Source organism: Asterias amurensis, chromosome 22 (assembly GCF_032118995.1).
Source record: "Asterias amurensis chromosome 22, ASM3211899v1".
Taxonomy (NCBI): domain Eukaryota; kingdom Metazoa; phylum Echinodermata; class Asteroidea; order Forcipulatida; family Asteriidae; genus Asterias; species Asterias amurensis.
This window is the reverse complement of record NC_092669.1, coordinates 12,020,235-12,033,505: the sequence shown is the minus strand read 5'-3', so window position 1 is coordinate 12,033,505 and position 13,271 is coordinate 12,020,235. Positions and strand designations below refer to the sequence as shown.

Here is a 13,271-nt window from a genome sequence, read left to right as displayed (position 1 = left end):
ACGCCGTGGTAGAAAGATTGCTGTTTTTGAAGCGTAGAGAGTCTGTTGATGCATCTGAAGATTGTATGAAGATTGTAAATGCATGAAGATTGTAAATGTATGAGTTGAGTTCTTGATGGATGTAGGGATTTATTTTCCATTAGTAGCTTGAGGCTTTTACAAGAAACATTTTGTGCAGGGTTTAACATTACATTTGAGTGAATGAATGATCGGGGAAGAGAAATTCTGATTTGTTTTCCTTCTAAATTCAGACCTTTTTTTATGTCTGCCTGTTGGAAAGAGTAGTTATTTTCTTTTAGACATAAAACGGGATCCTGTTCTCTGTTCTCTACTGTTCTCATGCCTCAGTTGAAATTTCCTGATGTATCCTCTTTGTGCCACTCCACGCCCGCTACCCCCGATATTATCAACCTATCAATTCCCCCTCCCCCATCATGTCAATTTCCTTTTCCTTGTCTTCCGTTATCGCCTCATCTCCGATCTCTCCGATCTCTCGGAGGGCTTTCCGTTTTGCGGTTGACATGTCCCCCTCCTGTTCATTGTCAGCGACATCGCTACAATCCATCAACATCTTTATTATACATAAACCATATTTCATTATTTGAGATAATGAAACCCAACCAGAGAGTCAAGCACGTCCCTTGAGTCCGAGATTGATAGAAACAATTAGTCGTGGATGTGGAAGATACAATGAAGGGTTCGCGCCAATGTTTTACGACAACTGCCCAGCTGGGCTGGTTAGATTGTCATTTTAATAGATATATTCTGCCAGGTTGATCACTAAAGTCCATATTTTAAAGCGGGTCTTGGTCGAGCAGGTAACGTGCTGAAGCTCTGGTATTTCTGATCAGCAGGGTGTGGGTTCGAGTCCCAGTTGTGTCACTTTTGTCCTTGGAGCAAGATTGTTCTCATATAAATTCTTGTTCCTTTGGATGGGACAGTAAGCCGTAGGTCCCGTGCAGGCTTGATACTTTATGGAGGCAACAGAGGTGATTGCCTCCATGCCCCTGGGACACTGCTTGGTGCCCTTGAAATATAGTAGAAATTTACAATTTCGTCAAAGGGTGCCCTTCAAGGAGAAAACGCCTTGGTGCCCTTGCCCTTTCAAAAACGAAACATACAGGCCTGATGTTTTGTGTTTCAAGCTTTCAAAAATGTAAATCACACAGGTATGAAATTGGGCTCTGACCTTTTTCCAAATGGCCGACTCTCGAGGGTCAAATTCTCTCCATCCAAGCTCGATGAATCCGCCTCAAATCCTCAAGCACTTCTTCAACTCACTCTTCGCTCAATCCCTTCCATCCTCTACAAATTTGTACTTCCCGTGTTTATGCCATAAAGTGGGTCATACCCCCTGTTTATTTCTTCAGCCCTATTAAACCGATCCTTCGTGCCGTGTTGTCAATTGCGGACGTTACATCCGCTCGGGTGAGCCACTACACGTACTTGTTAGCAGGCCTGTAGGCTTTGTTTTTCGAAAGGGCAAGGGCACCAGGGCAATTTCTCCTTTGTAAAGGGGCACCCTATATGAGGAAATTGTAATTTCTACCGTACTTAACATTGTAGCATTTCAAGGGCACCAAGGCAATAACCAGGGGGGCATGGAGGCTCACTCCCGTTGCCTCCAGGAAGTAGTAGCAGGCCTGCTGTATGCATTCTTTTTTTGAAAGGACAAGGGCACCAAGGCATTTTCTCCTTGGTAAAGGGCACCCTTAATGTATGAGGAAATTATAAATTTTTACTGGAGCATTCATGGGCACCAAGGCAATGACCAGGGGACTTTGAGGCAATTGCCTTTGTTGCCTCTGTATAAGTATTAGGCCTGCTGTATGCTTTCATTTTTTGAAGGGGCACCAAGGCGCTTTTCACTAGTACTCCTATGAGAAAATTGTAAATTTCTACTGGAGCGTTTCACAGGCATCAAGGCAATGACAAAGGGGCATCGAAGCAAACGCCTTTGTTGTCTCAGTGAAGTATCAGCAACAGGCTTTCCAAGATCCACAACAAGTTTGCAATCCCCTCTCATCTGTCCCCCAGATCCCTGGGACCAATTTTCATAGAGCTGCTAAGCACAAAAATCTACACAGCTAGGGCAGAAATTTGGCCCTCGCACACAGAGCGGAGAGGTGATCGCAAGCGCAGAATTTGGCGGTAAGCAAAGCCATCAAATTTGGCCCAGTGTCAGAGTGTACTGTATGAACCACATAACTGCCCCTTCTGTTGGCCCCAACCTCATTTTTCCTTCTATCCTTGATATGTGACATATAATTTTCGGTCAGAATGTCCGTCGTATAAAAAAATTCTTGTTCCAAATAATCAGAGCGAGATCAGAAAGGAGGCAATTGGACAATAATACATGATCAGCCCCCAGGGCATGCTGGGTGTACACGCACAGTAAAGCCTGTCTGCTGACAGTATTGTGCAGAGTTGAATGATATTTATTGCTGTCGTGTGGTATTAGATTGGGTCGGTACCGAGGGATTGGGAAGGAGGTAGGTCATGTCGAATCATTGATGTTTACAATAACTGTAGGGAATGTTTTCTACCGGTAATTTTGCGTTTAAAAGCAAAATATTTTGAGGTAAATGTTTTTGTATCACACTGAATTCTAATGTTGAGTTAGTAAAAATGATTTGTAAGAAGCAATAAGTCCCAATTTCACTACTCTGCCCAACTGAATTGGCGCTTGCAGATTTCATCGGTAAGTGGGGAATTTTGGCTTTTGCCCTTGCGTACTCAACCTTACTTGGCATTGTACGTCGCTTTTTCTATACAGAGCATGCAGCCGAGAATGGTGATCGTAAGCGCCGAGTTCGGCGGTAACCTGAGCCATGAAACATTCATGCACCCATCTCAGGGAATATTATGTGAATTTTTTTTTAACTGCGACAGAAACCTGAATTGTAATACATGGTCGATAAAACTGAAAGTCACAATTTCTGACGTGTTTGCTTGAGGCAGGCTGCAACAGTTTAACACCTAATGTACAATTTGTTACCCTGCGTGCACGTGTCACTCAACCTACATGCTTGTTGTTGTGTAGCCTCAGACCAAAATATTACCTAAATAGTGGATAGCTTGAAGCACTTTCACAGACTGCACATAACAGATTATGTTTGTTTAATCGCGATCGGGGGCAGCTTATTCGATTTAATTCCTTTTAGCATAGCTATAATTTGGAAGAAGATCCATTCAGGTGAATGTGTGGTTGTTATGAGTATCGGCAACTCGTGTAAAAACAGTCCAACGTCTTTAATTCAACTCACATTTGTTTCCATTCTTTCAAAACAGAATGCTTGTGTAATAGCCAACAGCGTAGTTTGAGGTTTATACACAGTCAAAGAAAATGAATAATAGGCCTTAAAATGGAGGCCTGTTCGATAAGACGAGGCTTGTTGAAATCAACCTGTGGACAGACAGATACACAAATATTTATAAACAGACGAACAGGATTTAGGAAATCCCTCAGAGTGTTTGTCAAATTTGCATAAAGTACTATAATAATTATAATAATTTGGGGGGGGGGGGTGTGCTTATCATCCTTACTCGCACCTAAGAGCTGAATTGCGAAGGACGCGGCTACAATGTGTTCGAGAAGCAGGCATGCAAGGGCGCCTTTGGCTGCCAGCCACATCAACCCATTATGACCACGGAGCACAGCCACAGATCGAAAGTGTTTGATTTTTCCCAAGGGAGGATAACCGGATGGTCTGGAAAACCCTCATGGCACAGCAGAGAACCAACGCACAACTCAACTCACATATGGCCCTGGCCAGGAATCGAACCGAGGTCACCTTGGTGAGAGGCGAGCGGGCGCTTACGCACAAGCCAACCGTACTAGCCTCTCAGCAACATGGCCCTGGTTCAACTCCTGGCTGGGGCCATAATGTGAATAGAGTTGCACATTGATTCTTTCTTATGCCACACAAGGGATTCTTTTCCGGTCCCTGGTTTTCCCCCGACGGGAAAAATCAAACACTTTCAATCTCTGGTGGCGCTCCATGGTCACAGACAGGTCGATAGGGCTCGCTGCCAAGGGCGCCCTTGCATGACTGCAGCTCGGAACACTTTGAACGTGTAGCCGCGTCCTTCACAGTTCAGCTTGTCAGCTGCAAGTAAGGTTGAGTGCCTCCCAAATTATTTGCGTGTGTAGCCAAGCATTGTGCCCAGCTCTTCAGAATCCATACATTTGGGTGTTGAGTTCACGCCTGTATGCTTCGTTTTTGAAAGTGCAAGGGCACCAAGGCATTTTCTCTTTGGTAAAAGGCGTAGGGTAAAAGGTTTCTCTCAGGGCATAGGGTAAAAGCTTCTGCAGGATTTTGATGTACAGCCGATTATTCAGGTTTTCAATATCATACATTACATAGCTTTACTGTCTGCTATATCAAACTCATACTATTTCTTTGTGTAAATTGTTTCTTTTTAGATCGTCAAGTTTGAACTCTCCCACGGGAAGTGCCTGACTTTGATCCCCCGACTTGTCACGTGACACACCACCTGACACCATGTGTTGCTGCGCCATTACGTGTGTCAAATTTTTCCTCATCCTGTTTGACATTGTGTTCTTTGTAAGTATTTCATCTTAATTTTTTCAAACATATGAATTCAAAAATTTTAAACAATTCTCTTAGATTTCTAGGAGGAGCTCAGCTAATGCTATTTTTATCATGATTTTTAAAATGTTTAGGTTTTTTGTATCATTAGGCTATTGTTTTTTGTTATTGTGCTCTGCATTTGTGCACAAATGCAATCATGTCTAGTTTTTTTTTTTTTTGTTTTTTTTTTATTTTTTTTTTTTTTATAGATGTGTACCATAGACACTAGTTGTGTTTAAACAATATTGTATGTACACAGGCTGGCCTGATACTTCACGGGGGCAAAGGACAATTGCCTCAATGCCCCTGGTCATTGTCTTGACTGCCCTTGAAAAGCTACAGGAGAAGTTTTCCATTTCCTCATAGGGTGCCCTTTACCAAAGAGAAAATGCCCCTGTGCCCTTGCCTTTTCAAAACAAAGCATAATCAATGCAGGTGCTTTATATGGTTCTTGGTCCATTAGGCCAGTGTCTGCCCCTGGTCTTTGCTACATGTTTTAAATGTCCATTGTCTTTGCACCCTTGCCCCTCGTCTTTGCTAATGCCCCTGGTCTTTGCATCAAATTTCCCTTGTCTTTGCCTCTTCACCTGGGACCTATTTCATGGCTCTGCTTACCGCCGAGTTCTGCGCTTCTGTGCAAGCGCCAAAATTCTGTGATAGCCTTGTAAGCTAAGAAGGCCTAGCAACTTGGAGTAAGCTCTCGCAGAAGCCCTAATTCGTCGCTAATCTGTGAAATACGCTTGCCGTAAGCATAGAATTCCCTGCTTTCCGTAAGCACCGATTCTGTGCTTACGATAGCAGAGCCATGAAATTGGGCCCTGGTATTTGCACACGGCATGCCCTCGGCCTTTGCATCCATGCCCCTAGTCTGTGCACCAATGCCCCGGGCCCATGGTCTTTGCCTCTCTGCCCTTGTCGTTGCCTCCATGCCCCTTTCTTTGTATCCATTTACCTTGGTTTGTTTTCATACCCCTGTGTCAGCCTCCATGCTCCGGAAATAAACCAAATGTTTCCAGTCCACAAGCAAAATCAATGAATTGTTAAAAACGAAATCCAAAATCCTCCGAACTGTAAAATTATTGACCAATATAGTAGAAACTGGTCCAACCTGGCATGCCAAGTAGAAAAAGGTCGCAGAAAAAAAAAATCGAACCTGGGACTGGATTTTACAGGATTTGCAAAATGCAGATGTGCGCACTTTAAAGGAATTTCAACTTTGATCGTTGAGCAAAGTATGTTTGTTTTGTGCGGGATCGTAAACATGCAGGAGTAGAACACATTTTAAAATGTTGCTTGTGAAATAATAAAATATCCTAAATTATTTAATTTGTTATGAAATTAATATAAAATAGTGCTCATAAATTGTAAATGCATTAGAATGTACTTTAGTTCACAAAACACATGTCACTTATTGGTCTAGCATCTGGAGAAGAGATTGCCTGTAAAAGTACATTTTATCTTAGGAGAAAGGAGTAACTAAAAATACATAAGTTGACAAAAATTAATGTGGAAAAAATGTAGAAAAGATTGCCAGTAAATTGAGAAAAGATTGCCAGTAAAAGTACTTTTATCTTAGGAGAATGGAGTACTTTAAAATACACAGATTGAAAAAAAATCAGTTGGAAACAAATAATGAGGAAAAATTGTGTTTATATTATTTTTAATTAAATAAAATAGTGAAACTGTACATTAATACAACAAAAACACATGGATGTCTTTGGTCTGGAGAAAAGATTGCCAGTAAAAGTGCATTGTAATCTTGGGAGATTGAAGACAAATAAACTGAAGTCGGGTTGATACTTCACGGAGGCAACAGGGCCTCTTTGCCCTTTAGTGGCTTCGAAATGCTCCAGTAGAAGTTTACAATTATTCCTTATACATGTAAGGTGCCCTTTACATACCAAGTAGAAAATGCCTTGGTGCACTTGCCCTTTAAAAACGAAGCATTATAGGCCTGCAAAGTAATTGAAAAAAAAAATTGAAAAAAAGTAGAAAAAGAGAAAAAGTCATGTGTTCCAATCAACCAGATTGTTTTGGTAACATATGGTTAGAGCATCTCAATTTGTTACGGTGCGATAAATGCCGCTGGTCTGGAGAAACGCTGCACATGTGGAAAAAATAACAAAAACCTCGGAGCTGTAAAACATCTGGGAGGGCGTTCGGAGGAAGAAAAGTACTGAGGACCTCGTGTGTTTATTGCGTCCTGTGTTTTTAAAAGGTTTTGATAATCTTTTGTAGATTGAGTTTTTCATCGCCATGACATGAATCCCTACTCACTGTGAATGATGTAATATAATTTACCTGTAGAAGTTTTAGCTTCATTATTTGTCGAGTTTTTGAGAAAAAATGTGACAATCACAGTGCGATGGTCAATTTCAGTACCTACACTTTGTAGTGCTATATATGTAAAATAATTTTTCTTCAAAAAAGAGCTCATTGTTTTACTAATTACTCAAAAACTACAGCACCTCAGCAAGTAATATTTTTAAGGGAAGTTTTCTACTGTCATTATCTTCAAACATGTCAAACAGTGTAAGTTTAATGTAAATCTGTAGAAATTGTGTTTTGTAATGGATCCACGAAATGTACACGAAACCCTTGGTACATTCTTACGTATCTTGATGGACATGTCTTCAAGCTGCTCATATTTTTATAAAGTCCCCAGACTTTTTTTTCTCAGGTGTTTTCCCCTGCAGGGAGAAAATACATGATGTACTTCCTTTTTTCTTCACTTAGCACAACAACAAGCCCGATGTTTATTGTGTTAGGTTTTTCTCGGCCTCGTGGCCACAATAAATTTTTTTACTTGTAATGGCTGAATGGACGTTGCTTTTAATGTCAGAGCGAAAGGCCTACGCAAGAGTTTTTTATCGATGAACAACACTGAGGTGATTTTTAGACCTCTTGGTTTAAAGAGAGGGATCAACTGTACCCTTTGTACATGTATGTTAAATGTTCATCTGGGTTAAAAGCATACATTAGCAATTTGTACTTAAATTCTGTGAAAAAAAAAAAAAATCTCAGGGGGTTGGATTCAAACCCACAACCTTTGCAATTCTAGAGTAGTGTCTTCCCAAAGTTCCCTTTAAAGTTCCCTTTAAAGACAGTGAATATGAATTCTTGTTTTGAACACACTTAAGTGCAAATGGCAGTTCGTTCCCCTAGAACACAATCGCTTTTAAATGCTCTGCAAAGACCTACTCACCCGATCCAAGGCAACTGTGACTATTTAAAGACAGTGAACAAGATTTTTTTCAAATTGCAGTTCATGCCCCTAGAATACAATTGCTTTTGAACACTTTTCATAGACCAACTCGCCCGATCCAAGGCAACTTGTCCCTTTAAAGACAGGCAAACATGAATTCTTGTTTTGATCACACTCGTGCAAATGGCAGTTCGTGCCCCAAGAACACAATCGTGGTAATCTCCAGGCGAAACTAATTGTAGTACAGTCTGCCGAAGATATTTAAAGACTGGCACGATGTTCATTGCTCATAATTAAATCTTAAAGAGACGCTATTGTAATTTTTTTGCGCTTGACAATCTTGAGTCAAATTATCTTTTTTGTTATTGTAAATTTTTGCCCCAAACCATTTTGACAATGCAACTGTACTTCTTGTAGGAAGTCATTGCACTAGGCATTATTCAAACCTTCCTCATAAAATTTTTAACAAACAACTGAGCAGAAACCAAAACTTGAATAAATTTGTATGGCATGATGATTTGAAGGACACTATCGGTACATGTACAATGTAATTACTCAAAGTAATTGTTAGCAGTATAAAACATTGTGAGAAACGGCTCCCTCTGAAGTAACATGTTTTTGAGAAATCTGAGGTTGTTTCTCACTCAAATTTTAAAATACTTCAGACCTGAAGCCTTTAATGAGGCAACTGAAAGCAAACAAAGTAATGCATTGAGGGTGTTTTTTACTTTCATTATTCTCTTGCAACTTCCATGATCAATGTATTCAAAATTTTCACAGAATTGTTATTTAATGCATTTGTCTTGAAACACCAATTGTGAAAATACTGTTTTTGACAGTATTATTAAAGGTGTTCAGTGTCTTTAAGACAGTGTAAATACCCTCCATGCATTAAGACATTAAGGGATGTAGAAAACCCATCAAGCCCTTACCTTAAGGAGATGTATTTTGTCTTTCAAAGATTAGAAACAAAATTGGTTAAATTTGATCCCTTGAGGGCAGTACAACCAGTGCGAGTTTTCCACCGCTGCTTTCGGCTGACAATTTCTTTTTTATTTACCGAGGCCCGGAGTTGTTATCTCCTCCTATCAAATTTCCAGTTCATCTCTCTTTAATTAGCTATAAATAAACATGGATTGCAGAGGAAATAATTCATGTGCAATTAAGACATTGTAATAACTGCCGTGAGTTATTGACTGCCTACCAACCGTCTCCCCCCCCCCCCCAACAACCCCCAGAAGATGTGCAAGGGAGACATAACAGATGAATTGTGTCTTCTCTTTTTTGTGAGAAACATCAGACATCAGAGAACCATACATGTAGGCTCCAACCTGGATTCTTGTTCTTTTGGACCTTTCCAAGACAATTGCCCCAGTGCCCCTTACTCACTGCCTTGGTGCCCTTGAAATGCTCTGACAGTAGAAATTTTTAATATCCTTAGGGTGCCCTTTCCAAGAAGAAAATTCAGGCCTGTGTGCTTTGTTGTTGGAAGTGCAAGGGCACAAGACATTTTCTCCTTGGTAAAGGGCACCTTCTGAGAAACTGGAGCACTTCAAGGGCACCAAGGCATTGACCAGGGGGCATCGAGGCAATTGCCTTTGTTGCCTCTGTAAAGTATCAGACTGGCAATGCATTCACAAAACCACTGGTAACGACAATGTACTGTACTTTTTATGTAGTGTCATTTAAACAAATGTTTGGTGCCACTTAAACTTTTTGGAGCAACTTCATGTGTCTTTAGTTACAAGTTCTACATCATTATGTGCAAGAGGGGCAGGTCCTTTAACACGCCTTAAAAATGCCTTGGTGCCATTGCCCTTCCAATTACAAAGCACACAGGCCTGGTATTCTTAATTAGTCTGCAATCTGTACGAGAGACTTATTTATCGTTACATGTACAGTAGTGCTGGGCGAATAGTGAAATTTTGTTATTCGGATACCGCTGGCCAACTATCCGAAATTAACCGGATATTCGAATAGCTTTTTCGCCGCAAGAGGGCGCTATTTAAAAAAAAAAAAAATATTTTTTTTTTTTGCCGCTAGAGGGCGCTGTTCGTTTGTGAATGAGCTCTTATGGGCGGATTGATATTAGTTTTAGACAGTGTCACTCGGTTCATTCATAAAAATGACCGGATCTAATTTAAAGATGGCGATTTGCTTTTTGTTTTGATCGTGATTGACTCTACGTGAAGGAAAACTTTTGTAATCTTTGAACAAATTACGTGTGAAATGTCATTGTTTTAACTCTTCACGGAGGTGAGCATAGTTAAATACTTAATTTATGCTGTTTTATGCTGTCTTTTAATAGAAGTCTCATAAGAATTCAGACAAAACATTCATATCAGTTGTCGCCCGACGTCCGCGGATATTCGGATATTAAAGAATATCCGGTTACTCGGTTGTAATTATAGAATTATCCGGTTTGTAAATAGGTATTCGCGCCCTATGCGGATATCCGGTTAAGAAAAAAAAGGCATTCGCGGTTACGGATAGGAAAACCTATTTGCCATTAACCGGATATTCGAATAATTCGCCCAGGCCTAATGTACAGCATGGTACAATAAAAATCATTATTTGTGCATTTTTGGTACCCTAGACTAGGCCTCTTGACTTTGCTCGACAAACGTCAGGAGATCACATGTACATGTACCAGACGACACCCACTCATTTCTGTAATAGCCAATAAATATACATAATATTGCTCCCGGCCTAACACATGCACACAAACATCACCACCACAGAAATTCCGGAACACAATGCAGTCTAACGTTATAAATGCATGCAAACCAACGATGTCCTCTATCAGCATACATGATTTTACTCGGGAGCTGGTCGTCGCCCCCCGCGCTACCGCGACCTAATCAAGAAAGCCGCCGTGGGAGTTAACATGGTACACATGTCCCTGGTGAACCTGAAGACTTCCTTTGATGATGAGGTTACAACTTACAGTCTTTATTAAGATGCGTCTCTTTGCTTTAGCGAGGTCCTTTCATCGACTTGCCCCTGGGTTTTTTCATACATGTACCTGTAGTAGCTCCATACATTAGGGCATGTCAGGTGAAAGAACAGTGTGTTTTGTTTCTTTAGTTTGACATGGCTTGGAGCAAGTGTCGCTCTTAAAAATGAGGTTCGTTGTGGCCCAGGAAAAGTTCTACATGTATGTAAGGCTCAGGGGACATGTTCTGTCAGAATTCTACGGAGGAAATTGGTTACTGTTTCATTAGCCAGGGATGCGTTTTCTCCGTTTTAACCGGTAAAAAAAGAAAAGGAAAAAAAAGTTACAATTATAGCCCAGTGCACCTACATTCGTACATAAGTAGGATTTGAAACTTTGCATGGTGGAAATACGATATAGAAGAAAGCTTTGCTAATAAGTTGGGGTGGTTCTGAAAAGAACTGTTGGTTTAACTCGATGTTTCGATCTGATTGCTTCTTGTCTTCGTACATGTACAGCAAAAGTAAATCTTGTCCCGTTGCTGTGGTGCCCCCTTGCAAAGTCTTCCTCATAGAAGTGCATGCCCCTTAGCAGAGGAAAATTGCGCTGCCCTTTCAAAAATAAAATTCAAGGCCTGCTCTACATGTATAGTACATAGAATAAATTGACACACTGCTACATGTAGCCTAGCTGTACACACATCAAGGCAAGTGTGAAATTTAAGTTGAACAGAGCTGGTAAATAACTCCCTGGAGAGCCTGTGATACCTGGCCGTGTAATTATGTTAACGGACAAGAAGTGACGTTTCTCACACATCCAGACCTTTTCCTTATAATGTTGACGCTCTGTCCCAACTATAGAAGCATCCCAACTATAGCTGAGTGTTACAGTTGGGATGACCCATCACACATGGTTACTGACTTGATAATGTTTTGCCGCAGCTTGACAATCGTCCAAACTATAACTGGGGCAGATCCCAACTTGGGTGGACAGTTGGGTTGGAATATTACCCAACTACATATAGCTGGGATCCAATGTACTTGTTTGATTAGGCAGTGAAGGCAGTGAAGGGAAGGCCATACATTTTAAGAAAAAATGTATGGCCTTCCCTTCAATGTTGCTCTTTAAACTTTCTCAAGCATTCCAACACTGCAATTAGTGTGCCCCTAATACAATTCTCATACTTGACCATGGCACACCCTTTATCCACTGTGCTTAAAGACACTGGACACTGTTGGTAATTACTCAAATTAATTATACGCACAACTTACTTGTAATGAGTAACTGAGAGGAAAAAATGTATGGCCCTCCCTTCAATGTTGCTCTTTAAACTTTCTCAAGCATTCCAACACTGCAATCAGTGTGCCCCTAATACACTTCTCATACTAGACCATGGCACACCCTTTATCCACTGTGCTTAAAGGCACTGGACACTGTTGGTAATTACTCAAAATAATTATACGCACAACAACTTACTTGTAATGAGTAATGGAGAGGAAAAAATGTATGGCCCTCCCTTCAATGTTGCTCTTTAAACTTTCTCAAGCATTCCAACACTGCAATCAGTGTGCCCCTAATACACTTCTCATACTAGACCATGGCACACCCTTTATCCACTGTGCTTAAAGGCACTGGACACTGTTGGTAATTACTCAAAATAATTATACGCACAACAACTTACTTGTAATGAGTAATGGAGAGGACAAAATGTATGGCCTTCCCTTCAATAATGCTCTTTAAACTTTCTCAAGCATTCCAACACTGCAATTAGTGTGCCCCTAATACACTTCTCATACTAGACCATGGCACACCCTTTATCCACTGTGCTTAAAGGCACAAGACACTGTTGGTAATTACTCAAAATAATTATTAGCACATCAACTTACTTGTAATGAATAATGCTGTTGATAGTATAAAACATTGTGAGTAACAGCTACCTCTAAAGTAATGTAGTTTTTGACAAAGTAATTTCTCACTCAAATATTAAAATACAAAGTTCAGGCTTGAAGATTTTTTAAGGCATCTGAAAGCACACACATTATTGTGCAACAAGGGTGCTTTTTCTTCAAGTATTCTCTTGCAACTTCAATGACCAATTCAGTCCAAATCTTCAAATGTTTGTTTTTAGTATTATATATAGTTGATGGGAAACACCAAGTAATAATTACTGGTCTTTGACAATTACCAAATGTGTCCAGTGTCTTTAAAGTCCGCTCCCTTTTTTTCCAATCTAAAATACAATATCAGTTTATCGCACTAGTTTGTAACTTGAGCAATACATGTAGTTACAGTGCAATAATGATGAACTTGATGCATGAACAAAGCTTGACATCCCAATGCTATCAATCACCATCAGTGATATTAAATCGCCCTGGGCGGTACACATTTTTTGCTTCATTCCAACACGGTGCCCAGACCACAAATAACTGACAGGGGTTTACGTCAGATTGAATTGAGTTGAAGTGATAAGTTGGGGTTTTTTTGCAGTCCTTGTGGTACATGTTCATACACACGTCCAGGCCTGAATTAACCTAGG

The 13,271-nt window shown here is 40.4% G+C and overlaps 1 protein-coding gene across 2 annotated transcripts in view; it reads left to right on the top strand.

Moving 5' to 3' along the window:
* LOC139953529 (tetraspanin-4-like) overlaps positions 1-13,271 on the top strand; it is a 41,472-nt gene that overhangs the window by 13,181 nt on the left and 15,020 nt on the right. For both annotated transcript variants that reach the window (XM_071952973.1, XM_071952972.1), the window contains one exon: positions 4,427-4,568. In XM_071952973.1, the coding sequence (XP_071809074.1) occupies positions 4,506-4,568 (63 nt within the window). In that variant the 5' untranslated portion in view covers positions 4,427-4,505. The remainder of the gene's footprint in view (positions 1-4,426; positions 4,569-13,271) is intronic.